This window comes from Rhipicephalus microplus, chromosome 1 (genome assembly GCF_043290135.1).
Source record: "Rhipicephalus microplus isolate Deutch F79 chromosome 1, USDA_Rmic, whole genome shotgun sequence".
NCBI lineage: Eukaryota > Metazoa > Arthropoda > Arachnida > Ixodida > Ixodidae > Rhipicephalus > Rhipicephalus microplus.
Window position 1 is genome coordinate 290,630,545 of NC_134700.1, and position 23,309 is coordinate 290,653,853.

General features: G+C 41.8%; 1 protein-coding gene across 1 annotated transcript; it reads left to right on the forward strand.

Annotated features, from left to right (window-relative positions):
- The first annotated feature begins 567 nt into the window (after positions 1 to 567).
- Positions 568 to 14,456, forward strand: LOC142763027 (junction-mediating and -regulatory protein-like). Its single transcript, XM_075865117.1, has 7 exons — positions 568 to 986; positions 2,178 to 2,338; positions 5,735 to 5,821; positions 6,179 to 6,274; positions 8,460 to 8,753; positions 13,591 to 13,766; positions 13,859 to 14,456. Exons 1-6 carry the CDS (start codon positions 758 to 760, stop codon positions 13,675 to 13,677), a joined length of 954 nt encoding a protein of 317 aa, XP_075721232.1. The 5' UTR covers positions 568 to 757; the 3' UTR covers positions 13,678 to 13,766; positions 13,859 to 14,456.
- Positions 14,457 to 23,309: the final 8,853 nt, after the last annotated feature.

Genomic DNA, 23,309 nt, shown 5'->3' on the forward strand with positions numbered 1-23,309 from the left:
CCATCAAGATCACCCGAGAGCTGCAGCATGGCAGAATCACCAAAAGGGTGAGCTGCAAAGAAAGGAGTTTTGTATTACATGTGCACTTCAGAGTTTCACATGCTTCTCAACATGCACGTGAAAGCACACTTGATCCATCACAGTGTCCATGATATCATGGAACAGTGCTTTCAAAGCAGGTGATACCTGTCATATATACCAAAAGCTTCAGTTTACATGCGTGAAAAAGTAAAGGTGAGGAAAAAAAGTGGAGAAAAACCAACTGTTGTGCTAGCAGCCTCCTGAAAATCTGCTAGCATTTATCTTTTTGCTACATCAAAGTTTTAGTCATGAATTTATAGTAGCTTTCTCTTTACAAACCTTTAGGGCTACAGAAATGACAACAGTCGTAGAGCATGTTCGGAAACATCCCTTTTGACTGTTTGTTGTGTGGAACATCTTGCATAACCCCCTTTTTTTTTTCCTAATATAATATTGCCTTAGCATGCAAGTTGGAAACCACGGGAAATTTTCAAACATTTCCTGGGCTTTCTTTTAAACTTGTGAAAAAGAGGTGTGTATGCAGTAGATAATATGTTGCAAATCATTGTGAGTGTAATTGTAAAGCCAGTAATTAGTTCAAGAACTATGTACTCAAGACTAAGGGCTCAATTACAGCACTGCTGACTTGTTTAGGTGGTTGGTTACAACATGCAATTCTTTCACCTTTCATAGAAGGCCTTTTCATAGTAATTGGCTTGAAATTCTCCTCACATTAATGGCATGTGAGAAGTATAGCAGAAGAGGGAGTGTAGTAGAATGTGCAGCATGTCTTGTTCTGCTGCAGCTGGAACAGCAGGCATTGCGCGGTCAGTGCACGCTGGAGGAAATGGAAGAAGAGGTGTACCGTTCTCAGCTGGGCATATTCGATATAAGCTTGGAGATGCTCAAGGAGGAGGAGGACATACTGCGAAGACAGAAGGACATCCTCGATCGCGCTTGGCAAGGTAATAAATCCTCGCACTGCTCATGCGTTGTGTTAGTGTTGATCAGGTACTTCAAGAAAGCACAGTTGACGGTGTACCGAATTTTCCTTTCTGAATAAAATGATAAAACTGAGTCCTACGTAATCTTTTTCAGTTATTTGAGTGCCTCAGCTTTAACTGCATCAAAATGGCAGCAAACCAGTGCCCTTGTTTTGACTTTGGGCAATGTGGTGCGATGTCACAAAATGCACACATGTTGGAAACTGTTTAAAATGAAGAGCTTCAGCTGCGATGTTCATGCTGGCATAAAACTCGCTTGCTACTTTGTGATGAGTGAACGATCAATTGCCAGCCATTTTTTTGCTGGTGAAAAAATTGTGCACATTGTGGTGTTGGGATGGTAGTGCATATTAAGATATTTAATTGTTCAGAGCACGTTTTGATATTTAAGACATGGGTGTATTAAAATGTGGCCATATTGGAAACAAAGTCTCGAATTATTAAAATTCAGGCTTTTATGCTGCTCTTAAACGAAATCGGTACAATATTTACATGGTCGTAAAAAAATGCAATGATTTAATAGACACTTGCTTGTTGTTTTCTTGATACTTTTGATAATCTGGCATTTAGTTAATTTGGAAATTTTTTGACAGTACTGCATTTCAATGATGACCTCCCTTAAGTTTTTCTTGGCTTCATTGCTTGTTGGTTTCGTATGGTTATACATAGCTTGCCATAAATGGGCCGCTCAACCAATTTAAATTTTTATGTTCATAGGTAGCGTTGCGCCATTTACTATGCACCCCTCTTTTAAAAGAGAACTGCGACATTCTAGGCTGCACCTTCTTGAAAAGCATAGTTTTAGGCAGCTTATATATGCAGTAGCCTTTCTAAAATATTTTGCACCTGATATATGAAGGAATGCATCATGAAACATATCAAAAATTGACAAAAGAAATGTAATGGAAGCCAAGAAATTCAGCTGCTATAGTACTGCTAAAGATCAGATTGAGTCATGAACATGATAACCAGCATCGACTCAGCTATGTGAAGTTCCTTTTATGTCTAAACTACAAGATAGATTTTCAACCTGTGCGTGCAGACCTAGACATACAAGCTGTTAGTATTGTATAAGTTTTTCTGACAGTGCTATGTTATTTGGAATCTTCAATTTTTGACAATACTTTTGGTTTGGACTTTGGTTTGATGCAGAGGAGCTGGATGAGGGCATCTTTTATGATGCAGTCGAGGAACGAGATCAGATTGAGGATAAACTTGAGATGGAGAACAGTGGCCCCATGTCGAGGCGAGACCGACTCAAGCTTCGTCTCAACAGGCTTTACAGAAAGCGAGCCATCCTCAGAAACAAGCGGGTAGGTGGGCGTGCATTCCCCTTTAGGTATCTGCCTGCAATCAGCCGTTTGTAGTGGTAGAGAAGCAAGCTTTTCTTTGTATGTCAATAACACGGTTGGTCACAGTTGTTGCTCCAAGGAAACAGTGGGGAAACATGCTGAACTCATGGGTAGGAAGTGTGAAAATGAGAGAATAAATTGGTTTGACTCTTTCATTATCATGCAAAAATGGTAATCTTTCATGTGTAGTTTCGAAGGTAGTTTTTGTAGTTTGGAACATAGTCTAGCACGCATCGCAGCATATCAAGTTATGCAAAATTAAATGCTTTTTCCCAAAAAATGTAAGTGTTAGCACAACAAATATATTTTGGAATGAATAAAAACATAAAGAGTGAATAATTTTTGGTTGCCAGCTGGTAAACAGTGTAATGAAGAACACTATATATGCAAAAATATTCAAAACGGAAAATTCAGAATATACATTTTCAAGATAAATGACCCAGGAACTGTAGAAAAGATATTAAATATTGTACAACATGTTTCTATTGACATAGACTAAGAAAAATCAGAACCGAAGTGCTGCTACATTTCTCATGCCAGGCAGTGAAGCATTGCTTGGTTTTTTTGTGAGACACAAGTGACATCGTACACGTTTCTCAGTAAATGTATTTATTTATTTTTTTTGCGATGAGAGTTTGCAGGTGTTCGGCTATAAATGGATACCCGTGATGCAAAAAAATTTGATGTCCAATAAACTTCACTTTTTCGTGTAGCATCACCTCTTCCCATGAGCCACCTCACTTCGCATAGGTTGGCTTTCCAATATATGCATCCAAGCATATTTCTTTGAATTTCTGCACATCGTATTAAAAAAAAATATACATGTATATCGTGCGCGGTCCTGGAACGTCTCATACTGCTCCGTAGTCAGGGCTAAAATGTACTCTGGTGGCCCTGTCGTGAGGAGAAGCTCTACAGCCGACGCCAGCGTATCGCGCCCCAGCGGCATGTGGACCTCACACGTAACCAGAGTAGCTATGAGATTCTGCGCAAAGGTCAGCAGCTACACACTTGCGGCAGAGGAGACAACTTGAAGCCGTAAAGAAAAACCCACGGACAGCTGCGGATGTCTCAGGCTGATGCAAAACATCATTGCCATAAAACTTGAAGCTGAGGTGCTGTCATCCTCGAACTCTTCGTCCTCACTCAATTCAGGTGCACTTGCAAGACAGTTTAAAGTGACACGTGCTTTTTATAGCACAGTTGCACACGCAAGTGAGCGTGACTACAATGCCATTGGAGCGACTAGAGACACTAGATGCAACCCTGTGTCTGATATAACAATTTAAACGAAATCAAAGGTGTTGAAAACTGTATGAGAAGGCCACCTCCACACTTTATACATGCGGTGGACCTTCGGGAATATTTTTTGTATAACAAATTTTCCAACTCCCAGCAAGAGCTTTCCATAAAAAAGTTGGCATAAATGTCTGGCAATTATTAACGCTCAACACTGTCAGATTGCGAAGCTGACACCTTAATTTGATATGCGACTTGCAAAGGCTCTTTTGATTACATAACCTTGATGTTACAGTTGCATAAAAATGAGGGGCACACACTTCTGTCAAGTGCGCTAGTCAAGTGCATTTTCCCAAGACACCTCCATTGGTATGTGCAAAAGTCTGTCAAAAATCACTATGTTGCCAGAACAGGCAGATTGAAGTTGATTCTGAAAGGCAATTAGAAGGACTAATTACTAGGAAGTTTTTGATGCTCGAGAAACAAATTAAAATGCCAAAATTGGCAATCCAAAGCATCGATCACCAGTGATCGATCTGAATAGGCATGATAACGAGAGAGTTAATTTCTAACTTATCAACTATAAATGTGTACAATAAAACAGCCTTGTATTGTGTGGTCTGGGTGGACAAGTGTAATTTGTCTTTGTTCTTGGTCTCTTCCTATGTTCTTGACTGTTAACAGATTAGTCTTCCTCCTCTCATTTTGTATTTTAAGCACTTCATTAGGGCAGAGTTGAGAAACAACTTGTGTGTAGTGCTTCACACATGTGCCTTTAGCAAGTGTAATGTATTTAAAATGAGAACAATGTGCCTAGCAAGACTTCCACGATGACTGGCGTGAGTTAGGGGATATTCTGTGGATGAATTGCAGTTTGCCGAGTTGCGTTTATGAATTTCCATTGCAGTTGCTCAAGTGGTGTTGTAATTGCAATCCTTTCTTTGCATCTCAGACCCTTTGGGCAGTCCTAGTAACCTGCACTGGCAGAAAACAACAGAAAAAACTTCATGTTTGTCAGGGCTTCTAGCATCGCCCGTACTTTCCAAATCTCAGGCTTAACTGTACATGACTGCCTTTCATAGTCATGGCCACTGATGTCTGAGGCTGTGTCATATGTGACCTCTCCTATCTGCTATGGGTCTTCATGTGTGAAACAAACAGTACTTCAAGATAAGATCAGATAAAGTATGAAGAATGGTGAACTTTGAAGGAAAGTTGGGCAAACCATAGTGCAGGGTCTTGGCAGGTCACATGCTTGAAGCTACTGCATCAGAGTGTTACATGTGTGACATAAGCGATTGAATTGTACAGCCCAGAATACAGGACGAAAGGCAAGAAGCATGCAGTCCTGTATTCTGTGTCGTACAATTTATTACATTATAAACAAAAGCAACTAGCCTGACTTCCTGCTCTGCTATGCATGTGACATCTTAAGGCAAGAAAGTAAACTAAGCGTATATTTGGTTTATTTTTCCCCTTACTAATATAAACTCAGTCAGGTAGGCCAGTCACCTGTTCGTCATTTATGGTTTGCAAGTTTGGACACCCAGCTACCAAATGTTAAGCGTTGTTAGACATTTTACTGATAAATTAATATTTTCAGAGCTATGAAATATAGTAGAAATTTCTACAGAATATAAATTCAGCTTGTTCCTCATCTTTCTTCACTTCTAGACATATCTTTGCATGCTTTGGAGCAGTTATGAGAAAATTTTTATGTCTCAATTATGAAATAGCTCATTTGTAAGAAAGGCGTAATATAGGGGGTATCCTTGATCCGCAAGAGGGCAACACCATTGCCACGCCATTTTGAAGGTCCGTTCATGTGCACCGTGCTGCTGTCCATGTTTTGGCATGCAGAAAGTGTTCCGGAGGTTTCAAGCATCCATGTTGCTGTGCAGATTTGGAACACAGCGTATGCAGCGAATTTTATGCGTGTGTGGCAAACATGCAGACCTTAAAATGGCGACCCCCAACGCTAGCGATCCTCGTAGATGACGTCAAGTGCATAACCCCTATACCAACATTCCTTTCATCGGTTAAAAATACCAGGTAGTCAGAGTAGAGATTGTTAGTAATTTCCTAGTATCTCTTCCCATTTTGTATTTTTTATTATAGAAAGCCTGCATTGCTGAACACCAGAAAAAGGTAAAGAGAAAGGGAGAAAAGAAGAATCGTATCAAGCAGCATCACGCTGTCCATATGGTAAGTTTGAAACATATAATTTGTAGAGATTTAAGTTGCTATGTGCATGTTATGTTCTGCTTATGCATGATGCGATGCAATTTGACAAATGAGTATTAAAACAGATATATTTTTTGTAGGTTAAGGTTAACTTTATGTCTGTTATTGTGGCTTTGCTTAGTTTGTTTTCGGTCATCAGCCTTGAATTTTCTAGTAAAAGTGTACATTTATTTGTCTTGCCTTTATTGTGTCATTAGTTTTTTTTTTGGGTGTGTGTGTGCATGGGTGTATCTGTCCAGCTTGACTGCTTTGTTCTTGTAGTTTGCCTGTTCACGGGCCGGTATTTGTTGATGACTGACATGAATGGGCATTTTGCAGAGACGAGAAGAGATACGCAAGACGTTGGAGATGAATCACGAACGCATTGATAGTGAGCGCAGGAAGACACTGGAAAGGCTCAGGGAATACAAAAAGGTATGTCAGCAGGTGTTACAGCTGAAGCAGTGCAGGTGTAAAATGTGGAGAGCTGCGAAATCAATGTAGAATATTTTTTTTTCATTTTTATTGGTGTATGTAGTTGAGAAAATTGGTGAACATTCAAGCTTCATCAGAAAGATTTGGAACGGAATAGCGTTTTCTGCAATACACGCTCTTCATCGCAAAATCATAGGAGGGCAGTGTCATCTTCCCATAATGCTCATAACCGCAGGTTGCAGTGGTTGCGAAGTGCTCTAAGAGCAGCGACAATGTCAGCGGAACCCTCAAGGTCTTAAAATACTAGTGCATATGCTCATTTGCTAGGTTCTCTTTGATTCAGCTTTAACTGCTGAGTCATTGTGGCTGTTAGGCCTGTATGGGATTTCACCTTCGCCCTGTAGGCCTAAGCTCAACTTCCATCCACACCCAAAATTTTTTCAGTTTAATTACCTTGCTTGCAGGAGCTCCGCCAAGTAATATGCCATCAGTCTGAGCATGTCTGTTATAAGAGTTGTCAGTTCCGCTTGGGGGATTCTTTTTTTCACTGGGTCGCTTGTCGAATTTTCCAGTCGCTTGTCACATTTTTTGGGATTATTTGCACTTTCCTGCAAATATAGTATAGTTAATTTAGTCATAATCTCATCACCAATGTGTGCATTTGTTGTTGACTAATAGTATGTTTGTTGATGACTGAGCAGATGAGTGCATAGGCAAACGCAGGGTTCCCCATTGAGAGGGGCGAAAATTCATCGCAGCCCCCTCCCCCCCACTCGTCCAGCGGGTGCGGCTGCCCCCCCTGAGCCCATGGTTGAGTGTTTGACCATACATTAGGGGCAATTCATGTAAACATTCAGTCAAACAAACGTTGAGGAAAATCACAAGTAAGGTTAGTCATGCGCTGGCAAATGTGCCTTCAACCAAATGGAGAAACTACTCAAGCAACAACGTTTAGTAGTAGCTACACTATATGCTTTTGTTCATGGTACATAGTTTTTTTTCAGCACAAGGCAATTAGGTGATTTTTCAAACTACCCTTTGTGAGTGACATTTAAAGAAATAATGATTAGAATTATTCTGAATAATGGGAAAATACATTGCGTCTACTCTTTTGGGCTTCTTTTAGGGGTGAAGCACCTTAGTCTCGACCCCTGTTTGGTGTCCATTGTCACGGCTACATTATTTGGGACAACCCTCAAGTATAGTGTACAATATAGTTGAAACATATGTGAGACACAAAAAAAGATTTAATAATAGTCTTATATTAATCATAATTGCGAAAGAACAATATAAACACCTACAAGCGCAAACCCTTTATACTAGTCAGCGACTCCGACGTATGGAGCTCGAGAGCTGGCTTCGCCTACTTGTCATGATTCACTTCGCGAGATGCGGGGATTTTTTGTGATGAGTATTCACTTATTTGCTTGGTAGCATATGGCAAAACTGCCTGTTGCTATTTTTAGCATCCATAAGAATTTTTTGCTCATTTTGACTATGGCAGATCTTCTGCATCTTAACACTCTAGCGGTAATTTGATACTTGCGCTTAATATTGAAAAACGATTTCCTGTAGCGTACACTTGAGTAGTGTATATTCATACGTGATCAGCACAACTTAAGTGCAACAGCCTACACTAGTTGTTAAGGAAGCAGTTTAGAAAAAATTAAGGCAGCAGTTTAGGAATGTTGGGATCCTTAGATGTTCATCAGTGAGAAATATGAAGCTAAGCTGAATTTATGTGTTGGATTTCTGGATTTGAATGTCGTTGATCTCGCTGGGTTTCGGACTTTAGGAATGTCACTTAATGTAGTGCATTTGGTGAGCCGATAAAATTCGAGACACACAAGACTGGCTGGCTATGGTGCACTGAGTGCGTGTGCTACCTACTTGTGAATTCATGGATAAAGACACTCATTTGGGACTACTGAAAAAGTTAATGTTGCATACTAGAGCAATTATAGATGCAACCTAGTGCAACCTTGCAATCACCAACTGCTGTGCTGCACTCACTGTGTTTAGTTGCATAGCAAGCATACGTCTTTTATAATCTTGTCATCTAATACATTCATTGCAAAAAGCAAGTGGGATAGTACGGTAGTGAGATTAGTTTCCGACATTGTTACAGCAACTGCTTTTGTGCCGTTAACTACGCATGACTTCATATGTGCTCCAACTGATGCAGAAATATCAAAATGGCAAAAGAAATGCTGATGGCACTCTGCTGGAGCCTAGTGAAGAGCGGATATCGAGGTCACCATCTCCGAGGAGCCCAAGGCAGAGCTCAAAACTCCAGAATGGCACTGCAGCGGACAAAAGAAAAGCATTCAAAAACTCCTCCGAAAACACCAAGACCAAGAAGGATGACCTGTCTCTGCCTGTACCCCCTTCATTACCACCGCCTGCTGTGCAACTCCCACCGCCACCACCGCCTCCTCCTCCACCGCCTCCGCCACCACCACTGATGCCAGCATTAACGGTGAGTCCGTATTGCAGTGTATCTGAAAAACAGTTAGGCCTGGGAGAGCATAGGTATTATTTGTAGTCTTCAGCGTTAATGTTGCAGTAAGAATGTAAATGGAAATGAATTAAAGAAAACAAAATGTCTCCCTTTCTCTTGGTGGGATTCGAACGCACAATTGGCAAAACGTGTCCAGTCTTGTACCAACTGAGCTACAATAGAAGGCGCTTCTATATCCATTTCCTTGGGTAAAGAATTTTTGTATATGTAACCGCTTGAAGGGTTAGACAATGCCTCCCGTTGCCAAGGCAACAAGTGGGGGACCTTCTTTGTGGGAAAGGGTACCATGGGTCACATGATTTTTGCATGAGGTGGAAGCTGACCAATGAACCCTTACTAACCTAAGGCCGGCCTGGGTGAGGCCCTTTCTGTGAAGGAAGAAGGGGAAATTTTTTCGGTGGTCTGATTTCTTCTGCGATTTGTCGTTAACGTCAGTGGCGGGAACTCTCCTGCAGAAGATCAAAAGCAGTAAGCAATCGGTGGTAGCAAGCACGGGTACTTGCATCGTAGGACTTGCAGTGGTATTTTATTTTCATAAGGTGACCCAGAACCTCAAAAAGGTGGCAAGCAGGTATGATCTCCTTGTTCTTTCTGCCCCCGTAAAGCCATCTCAGCTCTGCCCTCGCACCACTGCTGAAGGATCCTCAGGCTGTGGTGTTAAACATGCTTCGGCTTACTCTAAATGTGAGGCCGGAGTTATCTACCAATTCCCCTGACTTGTGGCAGGTATTACGTTGAACGTATGAGCCATGCAATATGACCGTATTCTAGTGAAAAGAAAAGAACTCTCACGTGTTCCTGCAAACTGCAACGTCTGCAAATGCTAACCACAATTTTATGAGGTGATGATCCTGGGTTAGAGCAAGTATTACACAGCATGTGAGTAACTAGAAGCCTTTCATACAGGAAAACCCCCGTTGATTCAGACTTCACGGGACCGGAGAGAAAGTCCGAATTACCCGTGGGCACCAACTATCACGAGTACGAACAAACCACTTGAAGAATGTCTCCTACACCATCAGACTTTCATTTCTTAAAAAGTCTGTGATAGCAGTTTGCTTCACGAACGCAATGTGCGACGCAGTCACAATTTTGCGAAGTTCCTGCAGGTGGCTTAGTCTGCGCACACTGTCTGAGGAAAACATGCACATGTCCTCCAAAACGGCGAACGCATGCGCAGCCTCTGTCATTATGTGGCGTCGACGCTCGTCAGCATCACTTACATCCTCGTCAGCCGATTCCACTTCGCTGTCCAAGACTTCTTCAACGATATCGCTGTCGGTCACTGTGCCGGCCACGGCAACCAAGGGGCACATGAGCTGGCATGATGCTCACATAGCGGCCATCTTGCTCTTCGCCACTTTCCTCACCGGCCACCACACCCGGATTAGCAGCGTCGTGCACGAAGGTCATGCCTAAAGCAGTTTGCGACTACTGCAGGCTGTGTGTTGTTCCACATGTATGTCAGCATTTAGATTGCGCTTAGCAGGCTTACTTCGTACTGCTTGCCTGACTCCATGCAGAGCAACATCCGCTCGAGTACCTATCGTTGATAGCAGCTTTTCACGAACTGTATGATTCCCTGGTCCATCGGCTGCAAGGGAAGCCGTTGTGTTCAGAGGCAGAAATAGCAGTTCAATGTTCTCGAGCCCAGACACATTTGTGTGCGTACTACAGTTGTCTAGCACGAACAACACCTTCCGAGCCTTGGCCGCAAAGCGGCGGTCGAGCTGATGCAGCCAGGCTTGAAAGAGTTCGGCAGTCATCCAAGCCTTTCTGTTGAACCGGTAGTCGACAGGCAGCTGCTTAATATTCTTAAAACATCTTGGCTTCGCAGCCTTCCCGATCACTAGCAGCGGCAGCCGCTCTGTACCGGTCATGTCAGCAGCCAAAAGAACTGTCACGCGCTCTTTACTTCGTTTTTCATTGACGCACAGGTTCCCCTTAAACACAATTGTCTTGTCAGGCACAGCCTTATAGAACACCGCTGTCTCATCATTGTTGATAATGTTGCACGGCTCGTACGTAGAAAGGCGCGTGGATAGTCCAGACCACCAGTCTTGCACTACACTTTCATCAACTGCACCTCTTTCACCACACACGTTGCGGAACACCAGCCCATGTCGCTTCTTGAAGTGGTCGAGCCAGCCTTCCAACGCACTGAAAAAGTCAATGTTCATGATCACCGCAAACTTCCCTGCTTGTGCGCAGATAAGGAGGCCGCTCAAGGGCAAACGCGCATTGCGCGAGACGGCGAACCAGCGCAACAGTGCTTCTAGCTTGAAATGCGCTGCCGTTCAAAGCCTCTTCTTTTGGTCGCCAAGCATGTACCCATCATATGCTTTCATAATCTGCTCTTCGTTCTTCACGCAAGTGCTCAGTGTGCTTTTCTTCACATTAAACTTTTCCATCACTTCTTTTCGAGATGCTCCCGCTTACAACGGCTTCAATATTTTCACCTTCGCAGCCAAATCCTTTGCTTCGTACTTCTCCCTCTTCGCTGCGGGAGTTGGGGCGGTTGGGGCCGCAGGAGACGGAGGGGAAGCCTTCCAGGCGTTGCTTGCGCGGTGGTCACGCGCACGCGAACGAAGTAGACAACACACACACACCCACACACGCACACACACGTGCATGCGCTCGCGCGAAAAAAAAGCACTGTGATAAAAATGAAATAAAAACCGGCGAACTCTTTAAAGAACAGCAAATAGTAAGACGGCAGATAGAACTGATCATGTACAGACAAATAGTTTAAAGCCCACTAGAGGTGAGCAATTCAACTCAACCGTCACGCAAACGGGTTCGACGCGCAAGAAAAAACGAAACTCAAATCCGTGGGTTGCTAGTAGCTGATGACAGTAGCGATGCACTGCCTTCCATTTTGGTTGTTTAAACCACCCTGTGTTTTTTTTTGTGCCTTCGAGATGTACTACCCATGAACGAAGTTTTGAATCAGACCGCAATCCGGTCCTAAATTTGTCTAGGTACACGGTCGATTTGGCCGATAGAATCCGCTGCTGCTTCCCCGTCACGACTCGACCGCAGTCGGGTGTTCGAATTAACCAAAGTGCGGTCGAATTTGTCCGAATTAATGAGAGTTTTCAGTCATAGAACAATGTAAATTTTGTACGTGACCAGTTGCCATGGCCGAAATAACCAAAATTCCAAATTAATGGGGGTAGAATTAACGAGATTTTACTGTATCAGTAAATTGGGGGATGAATGTATGAGTGACACGTAGATAAAATTGCTATCTTCTGAGATTAGATTGTTTGAGAGGTGGGTAGGTTAAGGAGTGTTGCTAATCTGTGCATGTGTGGGTCATTTATATATATCGCTCTGCTTCATACTTGGAATAAACCAGCTGGAAGTGCCACCCATGTTGCCGTGTTTGTGTCTTTCTTGTGTCTGGGGTTTTTACTAGCGGGAGAATATTATGCAGTGACTTGTTCTGCCATCTAGTAACATAGTACTGTAGACTCTCAGTAAGTGAAACCTGAAGGAAACGGGAAAATATGTTCTATTTAACAGGAGTTCCGTTTACTGAGAGAAGAACATTGGTGCAGAATACAAGCTCGAAACCAGGCATAGCAGAGGAAATAGTTGCATTTAAGCAGTAGTTCCGTTTCACAGAATTCATTTTACTGAGAGTGTACTGTATAACACTTTTGTACTTGTAAACTCTCCCAATTTATGCAGAAGACACCTGGATCTTGAGTAATGTTTCCGATTGTTTGGGCACAACCACAGATCTCCCCGAAAAGAAGTGTAGCCCTATCGTGAAAAGGAAATAATGTCAAAAAAATTCCGCCTACATCTTCCCAGGGGGAACTCGAGTAAATGCGTCGCAAAGGTGGGGGGGGGTATCCAATGAGTCTTGCATAATTGAGTATGGCTTGGGAATTCTTAAATCCTTATTATGTTCATTTATTAAATGAAGAAGAAGCATTATCTTCAACGACTGGTGGGATGCTGATGTGCAATCCAGCGCCTACATATATGGGGTGGCCAGGGAATGGTTGTGCAGCTCGAGCAGTCTGTTTTTACTAGCAGACGCTGCCTGCGTCGGCCTTTCGAGGTGAGAGAGGCATGTGGCACGATACGCAAGGCACAAGCATGCGTAGTGGGGGTTGGACATCACTGCCAACCGACGCACAACGCAAGACATCGTGCGACTAAGAAATGCTCCGCATATTAATGCAGTGTTCTGCAGTTTTCTTGGCTTGGTCTTTCACACCCGACATGCTCAGGTCACCTCGCTGCAGTACATTGGTGACATGTAGGGAAGCTTATTAAAACTGAAAGAGGCCTACTAGTGGTCACGAGACGTTGCAAATTTCCTGCTTTATTACACACACTTGTGCGCCCCATATAATCATGACTACCTGTATGATTACTGATGTCTAAGAACTTCACTGAACTATACTGGCTATCATTCAGAGTTTTGTGTAATGTTGCTGCAGCCTTTAGAAACAATACATAAAAACATAAGCCAGGTTTTTTTGTCGTATATTTTACCCCTCCTCACACTTTACCGATATCCAAAGCTTTGAGATGCCCAAGTTGGCAGGTATGAACTTTGCAACAGTTTGTAAAACCTCGAATGAGGCTACATTGCTCAATACCTGCAAAGTGCTTGACACTGCATTCATTTCTGCAGTGCATGGGGGGATCATTGCAAATTTTATGAGTTTTAATATTATTACATTGTGCTCCAAGTGATAGGGTTATATAGCTGAATACTGCTTGCAGGCAGTTGCATATTGAGAGGTTTACTGGATCTGATTGTCCATTGCAGCCAGCTGCCCTAAATCCCATTCCACTGACAGCACTCAAGAAGCCTGGACCAAAGCAAGATCTGTCAAAGCCTAACCAAGCACTCTAGCAAGACTATCAACCTCGCAGAAATTCTTGCTGCTCGTGGCAAACTCAAGAAAGCCGCTAACTCTGACGATGACAAAAATAGAAATTCAGGTAGTCATCTTTGTTATAATTTCACGCAACGCCATCATTGAAGAGCACCTTTACAATTGTAATTCATTCATGCTTTTTTGTTTTTTTTTCAGCAACTGGAGGTCAGTCCAAGGACTTCAATGCAGTTCTTAAAGCAGCTCTTACAAAGATTAACATTGCCTCTCATGGACCTGATAACTCCGACCATGAGAGTGAAAACAGTGATTTTGAGTAGGTTGCACCCCATAAAATTTTAAAATGCTGAAGTTTGCACTTCAATTTCCGTCCTTAACAGGTCTTGAATGCATTGCAATGCAGATTATGCGCAGCTTTTATATTTGTGAGTGCTTTTGTGGTGCTGTGTTCGTGCACATAAGCAGTCTGCAGTAGTCAAAACACTTCTTTCCTCGAGCATTGAAAACTGGGTGAGCTAGTAAGGGTTCATCTTCTGCACACTTTCCTAGAAGATGAACAGCTTTCCTCATTGTGAATGCTCAATGCATCAGATCGTCTGCAGCATTTTGCTTCATTAGGTGGAGTTATTGCTGTAAAGGTGTGCTCGTAATATTTGCTTCACAGAAATTAATCACTCATAAATCTCTGCATGAAACGCGTGTAGCTGTCTGTGAGGGTCTTCATTTTACGACGGAAAGGGGGCAAAGTTATGTTTGATTTTGTGCTTGTTTAACTGTGATCAGCGCTTTAAAAAAATTAGGGCAGACCCTGAACTTCTTGAGATTATAGTCATTGCAAGAATTCACATTTTTTTGCAAAGCTATTTATAATAGGGCTTGCTGCTACATGCCTGTCAAGGGAGTGAAAAAATTTTTGCTTCCCATTTGCCATGTAACATTTTCATGCGTTAGGCTGGTAACAAGTATACACTGGCAGTCTTCTCATGCCTTGTTAGGTGAGAAGGTGTACATCAGCTATTCTCTGCGCTTACTTTGATTTACAAACTCCTCTAATCAATGTTTGAAATTTTTCTGGTATTTCAAAAAAATTGTGCATGTGAATAAACCGCCGGTCTCGTCGCTCTTGTGCTTCTCCACTTCAAGGCGCAACTAGTGTTACCTCTGGCCTATAGAGCTTCAGAGGCAAGCTAATCTCCTCTACAACTTGTCTCCGAAAATTCTCTTTGGGGGTTAGGTGCTGTTGTTGTGGTTGGAGGGCTAATGCTTTGGGCAAGGAAGGGCACATAGGGAGTCATTATGTGGTGTACAGTTATGTCGTTCACCTCTTCAGAGCCTAGACAGGGCTGCTGGAGATAAAAAGAGTGAACTAGTGTGTGTTTTTTCTTTGTGCTAGCCTTTGTACAAAATGGTGACCAAACTGATTTCAGTGCATATGCGAATCTGTTTGAGTGCGATGGGGTGGAGATATGTGAAGACGCGAGGGTGAGGAGCGGAAAAACAGGTGATGGCCCGTTCTACAATCGCCGTGCTTATGATTTCAAGTGCAGCTGTGTGGTTTGGACTCTTGGGCCAGTGCACTATGTTCCTGTTAAAACGTGTTGGTGTGATATGACATACAGCCTATTAACGACTGCTTGCAGCTTTGTGAAGCATCCTGTCTGTGTGGCTGGTCATGGCACTGGTGTGCATCACCTTGGAAGATTATGTATGTGACACTGTTGTCGAATGCCAAGAACTGCTCTATTTGCAAAAATGTAGTGGCATTGCACTATTGATGTTTCTTATTGTTTTAGGCACACAGTGTCTGTTGGCATAAAAAGTGCAAGATTACGGCATAACCTAATTTCACAGTGTCAGTGGTATTCAGTGAACAATGTTGGCTGTGTTCTGACGAGCGTGATACCTCTGTTGAAAGAGAAAAGCTAGTTATAAATTATTTGTAGTGGTAAGAAGTTATTATATGTGGTGAGATCATTTATATATTACATGTTAGCTTGATCAAGTAATATAGAATCGAAGAGTTCTTGTGTGGTTGTTTTTTGAACACCAGTTTTACGAGACCGAGTTGTTATATGTAAATACCTTTGCGTTTAGCATCATACTCGGAGTGTGTCAAGATATAGTTGTACATTTTCTATTCTGTAATTTTGTGTACATTGAGTCTTGATGCATCTCTACTCTTGTGTGGCTGCTATTTTGGCGGCAGTTCTGAAATAATTGGTTCCACCGAAAGGAAGAAACAACTTTCATGTGACCTTTTTATCATGCATGAACTTGGCTTTGTGCTGTCTATACTTGTGGTTTTAGTCTGAAATGGTCTCGTGAACATTCATTTCATGAGTGCACTGTTATGTGTTGTGTTTCCACTGGTGTGTCTGAAAATATCTTAAGAGTTTGCAGGCTGAATGTTGACTCCCCTTCCCGCAAGATAACTTGAGATATCTTTTTTGTAATTTAATGCCTAAATAACAAAAATACCCTTACTATCTCTTTTATAACTTGTCAAGGTGGGGGCTGCATCTTAATGTGAAATAGTTTCTACTTTATGAGTGTGCACTAACCCAATTTCTTTTTACTCCATGCTTTCAGCTTTTTACATAAAGTGTAGCATATTTTTTTGTGTGCATGCACAAAAATGCCACTGCTATGCCTCACCTCCCCCTCCCCCCTCCCTTAATCAGTTGTTCAAATGCAGTCATTTGCACAGCGGTCTTGTAAATCTATAAACCATAGAGTATAGTTAAGTTGAAAATGTCTTAAATTGATGTAGCATATATTTTTTTTCTGTCAAAATTCGAATTAAAATTTCATTTACTGTATTGTTTTTGTTTTCGTGGTGTACTGCAAAATGCAGGTTTTGGATACAATTAAGGCAGATTCTTCAAAGAATCTGGAAACTTTAAGGTTAGAAACTTTGGTTGAAATATTTGTCTCAAGCTTTAGCAAACACATCTGCAGGAAAATTTCTCTTGGTTTATTGATTACTACAAAGTTTTGTTCAACATGCTGGCAAAAAATATTGGCTTTGTGCTTTGTAACCTGTGTTTGTGTACCAGGGCTTGCTGGGTACAAGTGCTTTAAGAGTCTTGGAGTTTATAGTGGGTTACAGCCTAAGAATAAATGCAAGCTCCATTGCCATCCCCCCCTACAGGCAGAATTTTCATAAATGTCGCACTAATTGCAGTCGCTTAATTATGTGATGTTGGGACCTTTTACGTATTTCAGGCAAATGACTTGGCTGTAGAGGCACGTGTTGTTCATTGCGACAGTTTTCGATTGCAAAACATTGCTTTTTCGCTAATTTCATAAAAAATTACAAGTTCACTGCTCAGCCAAATGCAACATTTTAACAATAAACGATGAATCTTTAATTTATTATATGCATAGTATTTGAATTAAAAGCAAAAAAGTTGTTATGGTTTGAACAGAAATCGCCAATCATTGCTCTGTTGCACAGGTAAATGACAGGGGAACTGCAGTACTGGGGGCAGATCGGGTATTTATTCTTAGATTGTAACCGACTATAGTAAAACAGCACTCACTTATTTTTATTACAGTGCATGCCTTCTTTTTCTGTGATCTCAACTCAAATTCTTGCTGAATTTTTCTCTGTTGCATTATGTTGACATTCATATTATATGCATGGTTTTGATCCCAGTTGCTTTAACTAAAATGTTGCATATTTTTCAATATTTAGAACTGTGCCTCGAGCCTTCCTGAAGGTATCGCTCAAATATCTCACCTGCTCTTTCTTCATTTCAGACACTTCAGGTGACATATAAATTGCTCCATGAGGCGCCTTTTTTTTGGTATATGTACTGTATTGATGACTGCTGTCTATTGTCTCTTTCCAACTATTTCAAGATCTTGACATATATCTGTACTCGTTGTTTTTGTTGAACTCGGTTTCTACTGGCCTATTCTAATGTGCGAGTAGTTGCCCAGTCAATTTATGCAGCATCTGTTCCTTTGATAAGTGTATAAACTTGAGTGCTCTACAACCTGAATGTCTAATATTAGCACAGGGCTATGTTTTGCTGGCACCTTTTAAGTGCCAGCAAAAAAGTAAACAAAACTCAGAAAATTACTTTTTTGTTGTTGTATATTTAACAAGTGTTCCGTTCTTTGCTGCATCAAAATTTGTTTAGCATGCTGGTAGTAATCTTGCAACCCATCTTTGAAACTCTAAATCACGGAGTTTATCACAAAAATACCTAGAGGGCAATCTGGCGCCGCCTTCTATTCGAAGATCTTAAGGGGCGCCGTTGGAATGCTGGGAATGACGGTACAGGTGCCTGCGAGGCTTGTGTTCGCCGATGTGAAGAGAGGTTTTAACTTAAAAGTGGATACGACTCCCCAAATAAAGCTTCTCAAAAACAAAAGTTTTATAAGTGGATATCATTTAGGCATAATATATTCCAAAATGGAAGTCCACTGAGCTCTGCGGTATAACCAAGCGGCGAAATAAAGAAACACACAACTAGCAGTGACAGAATTAATCCTGGCTTTTTCGTCTGCCTGCCAAGTTTAGCACCCATTCATTACCTTCTACGCTTCGTGAAATTGAGCATCAATGCAGAAGTTCTCAATGTTAAATAAAATTTGTTTTTGTGAAACGATAAAAAATAAAGAGCTTACTTTGTGCTCCTTTAGTAAGAAATCAACCATTTTAACACAAGGAACGCATTGAAGCTAGATGCGTCTTAGAGGTGTTCAGACTCTTCGTGAACGATACAAATCATAGTCAAGTTCGAAGCTCACATTTCCCGGCATTCCCATGCATCCAACAGCTTGCAGCGCCACTTTTCCTTCTAGGTAAGTGTAACAAACTCTGTGCACTAAATAGCCGTGCGCATTAATTGACATATGAGTGCTTATGATGGGCAGTCTACTGCTGCCTTTCATCCCTGGACACTGCAGTCATTGGAAATGCTTTCATGAAGAGTACACCTGCGTTTCAGCGAATTGAAACCCATTGCTTTGTTACATAAGCAAATATAGCTTGAAACTGCCGCTTTTACTTCTGTGGTATGAATGAACTCACTAGGCGGTATAGTGGCCAAACAGCAGGCTATCCAGAATGCTAAATTGGTGTGATAGGACTGGTCTCATCTTTGGCACCTTTTGCAGAAGATATTGTGAACATGCAAGACATGACATAAGACATGACAAGCATCACATATTATGGGTTAATCAATTGCATTTTTTAATATTAGAAAGACAACTTCGAATACTTTTATGCCTTGAGCATAACTTCATTTGCTTGTCATTGCCAAGCGGTGCAAAGTGCCTGAGTGTGCTTGGAGTTCCTGCCTAATGTGAATTCCAAAGTATTGGTGGACCATGTACTGGTGCAATAAGCCTGTGTCCTTCTAGGCAGTGCAGATACTTTTTCACAAAGTCAGGCTGCTTGCTGGAACTGATGAACATGCTTTTGGTCACAACACAATCAAGAATAAAGCACAAACAATGACAGGAATTTGTGGCCAGCTACCATTGATGGAACGCTTGGGAGAGCTTTTGTATCACAAGCATTTGCAGATTGCATTGTGCTTACGCAGCAACTTGCTTGTTTCCCCTCTTTATATATGTGTATAATATATGCCTGTATACAAGCTAGTGAGCTTGTCGGAATTGTGTGGCTGTGTGCTAGTTTCTTGTAAATTTCTTAGTACGGCAACAATCTGTTAGTCATTTCCATAAAGAATGAAAAAGAAAAGTGAAAGTAGCGCAGACAAATATGTAAATGAAAAACACAAATTGTTGTGTTCATCATTTTTTTGCCTGTACAATACCTTCACATTGTTTTATTTGAGATGTGTACACTTCAACCTGCCCGCCTCTCAGTTTTGAAGCAAATCTGTTGACAGGCTTGAATTCCATTCTTTTCCATTCATTCAACAGGTGTTAATGCAGGCTAGCACTTGCCATATTTTGTGGATCAGTGCTAATATTCGGTTTATGTTATGATTTGATGTTTACATTTCTGTGTACCACACTTCTGCATGACTAATTAACAATGCAAGTTTTGTAGCATCGATGAACCAACCTGTACCTAGCATGTTACTTCTGTACAATACAGCACCTGACAGTTGTGCGTTGAAAACAAGCTAGCTTCTCTGTGCTTTAACATTGATGTTTATGATATGCTACGCTTGAGGTGTTGACAACAAAACTTCAGTTGCGTGATTTTGAACATCTCGCTATATTTGTACCATGGCTTCAGTTTTGGTGAAGTTTCTGTGAATGTGCTAGGTGATGAAACAAGAGTTGAGCTGTGAGTAACAGTGGCCGTTGATAACAAATTGTGGCTGCACAGTTTGCAGGAGCAATAGCATAAATTGAGACACTATTGATAGAAGAAAAGAATTGCAATTTGCTAGCTTCATGGACTGAACGTGCAGTGAATATACTCTTTCTTTTTATCTCATAATAAAGCTGTTCTGTTTTTACAGGCATTGCCTCTGCTATACATGAGTGTTTGATGGCATGTGCTGGCATTATTGTCAAGCTGGTGCTTCGGAGCACCAAATTACAAGGCTATGAAGGCTGTCATCCGAAACTGTTGCAGTGCAGTTGCTATGCTTTGTCCTCACACTGGCTGCAGTGAACTGTATGCCCTTTTAAAATGTATATGTTCTAGGAAGCATATTTTTGCCTTTGTTGTGCATAATAAAGCATCTATCGCTTATTGCCCTTATTTGTGTTGCGTGCCTAACGTTCAATATCGATAGCATTGTTGCAATGTAATATTAACATGTAGATGTTGGGGTGGAACGAGCTTATTGAATTAGCTCTATAGATCCTAAAAAAATCTCATCCCAGTAAGATAGAATCACAAAGAGAACTGGTACCTGTAATTTAAACATCAGGCCGCCATTTTGGGGTGGTCTAAATATTTAAAATTTTGTATACAAAGCAAAATTTTTATAGGAATACTTGACTCAAGAATTCACTATTTGGAATTGCTGCGTAAATACTGGTTTCATTTGTATTTTTAAAACGACACTGAAATGAAAGAACGAATGTCTTTATATCGATAATTTCTGTACAACGAAACTATAGTGAGATTAATTTGACTGTGTCTTGAAAAACGGAGAAAAAAATTAAAATGGGAGTTTACTATTAAGGTTCGCGTTGAAATCTCCACACCTGACGTCACAGATTTCAGTCTTTTTGTCGCATTTCGGCGGCACTGCAGTGTCTTCTTTAAAATAGGCTACTGGCACCATTTTTCGGAAGTGTGTATACTCTGCGATACAAATCTCCTGGTGGCGCACCTACAAATATCGACGCCAACATGACGATAGGCTAGTGATTCTGGTGACTTCGCGCGCAGGTCTGAATAGTTGCGATGATGTCAGGTACCAAAGTTCTCAAAATTTCCGCTTGCATGACATCAAAACATTCAAAATGGTCTCTTTTGCGTCATCAACGAAGCCATGGTGCGAAGCGGCCGTGGAAACTCCCGGTATCTTGCACGAGCACGTGACGAAGAGCTCATACTGTGTTGTGACGTCAGCGTACAGTAGCAACCACCACTATTTTTGAAAACATGCTGTAGTTACTTTTACAGGGTGCACACACAGCTGTACATAGTCTAGGCTCTTGAGGGCTCGGCCTTTCATTAAACGCAAGAAGCGACAGCTCAAAAGTTCCGCGTCACTACCCATTTAAGCATTGATTGAGGGAAGAAGAATGATGGAAGGACTGCCCTGAATATCCGCTTGTAAAGGGAAATCCCTAATTACTCGCGAATTACTTTCCCGGAGCGTGGCGTATCCATATCCCCCGCCTTTATACACTTTTTCCACGGGGGCCATCTGTTCTGTAGAGGGTGCTTCACTGCAGTGTTATTGTGTATGCGGCGGAGATTGTTATACAGGTTGTCAAAGCAGTGATTCTTAATCTTACCGTCTCATTGACATTAGTTCGCAGAAATCAAATCAACCTCGCCGTGGAAAACTTTCATACACTGCCGAAATTCGGTTAAATAAAATTTCAATAAAGATTACAACACTACCTAATGCGAGAGTTGGGCGCAGTTCTGCACGTGCTTTCGTTTCGCGATTTACTGGCAGACGCGGGCAGTGTCTCTTACGGCAGGTTGCAAACGTAGCGAAATGTAACGCGAGTGCCTTGCTGATCGTCGACTTCGAGATCTCGAGAGCCTGCGCGTGGGCGCGATTCACAACAGCCTCCCGCGCCGACAGACGGCGCACCGATCGGGCGGCGGTTCACGCCACTTAGGCGTAGCTCGTGATGAAGCGCTAACCATATCTCGCTCGGTCCCAGAGTGCCCAATTGTGTACCGCTGCTTGAAAGGCTGCAGACCACCACAATTCGATATCCGCGTGTCCAAGTGTGTCTTGTAACAATAAGCATGAGTTGCTTTCGCTAAGCGCCGTGAAGTGGCGCCTTGTGTCCAGTCATATTCAGAAAGCGAGTGAACCAAAATGGCTGCGTACCGCACGAGCGCTTGACTGTGTCCTCGTTATAAGTGAAAACTTTTTTTTATTAGTTTTAGCGTGAACGACAACGTCTATAGTGCATCTCTTTAACTGTGCATGCCCTGAATATCATATTGATTGTAATTTCGGTCTGATACGTTTGTTGCACGCAGTTATAAAGACTTCAACAAAAATTCAGGAGTACCCAAATGGGTACCATCACATTTTGATACAACTGTTCAATTTTCTGAGTTCATAATACTTCTGTGTTGATTTTTAAGGGCACGAAGCCAAATAATCCAGTCGGCCGACAGCTTTTTTCACTAGTGCAATCTCGGAACTAAGGAGGCTATAAAGTCAAAGGCTAAATATCACTCCTGCTTTGATTTTAGACACCAGTCATAACCTCTGCTAGGTTAATTCTGAATGGGTCTATTTTATCTTCACCGTCTCCAAACCTCAATGTAGTTCAGCCTCATTTTTTATAGCTGTAGGGTGAATGCCTTTACAGAGAAATACCAGTAGTTGAACCGTTCATTCCTCCTCTCCACACGCACCACGCTGTGTCTCTTCGTACTTGCCTTGGTACAAGTTGTTATGGTTGAATTAACTTTATTATGCTCCAGAGTACGCGTCATTTTTCGTAGATCTTTTCTTTGCCAATTTTCTGGTTTTCGTTGGCTAAGCGACGCGCCCGACTCTGGCCTCAATTTGGGGTCTCGCGCGGCACTCTGGCTTCCTCTTCGCCGTTTTACCGTCCTTTAACTTCGTTCGCTGCCACTTTTCACTGTGTCCTCCGAGTAACGACGGACGAGACGCACCGACAATGCAAGAACTGTTTTTCACAATTCCAGTTTACAAATCCGTTAGAGCGAAAAAAGAAAAAAAAAGAAATGAAGAAAGAAGGAGAAGAAGAACAAGAGAGAGAGAGAGAAAAGAAAACCGGATATAGTAGCTATGGAAATTGCCGACGTTAGTTCACTAATTTCATAAGTTTACAGCTTGTATAAGAATGTTACCTCGTCAATGACAGTGTTCAAAAACTCCTCACAAATAACAGCTGAGCCATTGAAGGATATCAAATAATTTTCCCGCTTATGACCTATCGCGATATATTTATCGCATTTCTTGTTGACAAATTATAGAATTGTTAGCTTGATAGTGTAGGTTTTCCATTAAATTTAGCAGTTCCAAAGAAC

Coding starts and splice junctions, on each gene's coding strand:
- LOC142763027 (XM_075865117.1), top strand. CDS start 758: ATGGCATGTGAGAAGTATAGCAGAAGAGGGAGTGTAGTAGAATGTGCA. Junction 2,339..5,734: donor CCATCCTCAGAAACAAGCGG/GTAGGTGGGCGT, acceptor TTTTTATTATAG/AAAGCCTGCATTGCTGAACA. Junction 6,275..8,459: donor GGCTCAGGGAATACAAAAAG/GTATGTCAGCAG, acceptor CAACTGATGCAG/AAATATCAAAATGGCAAAAG.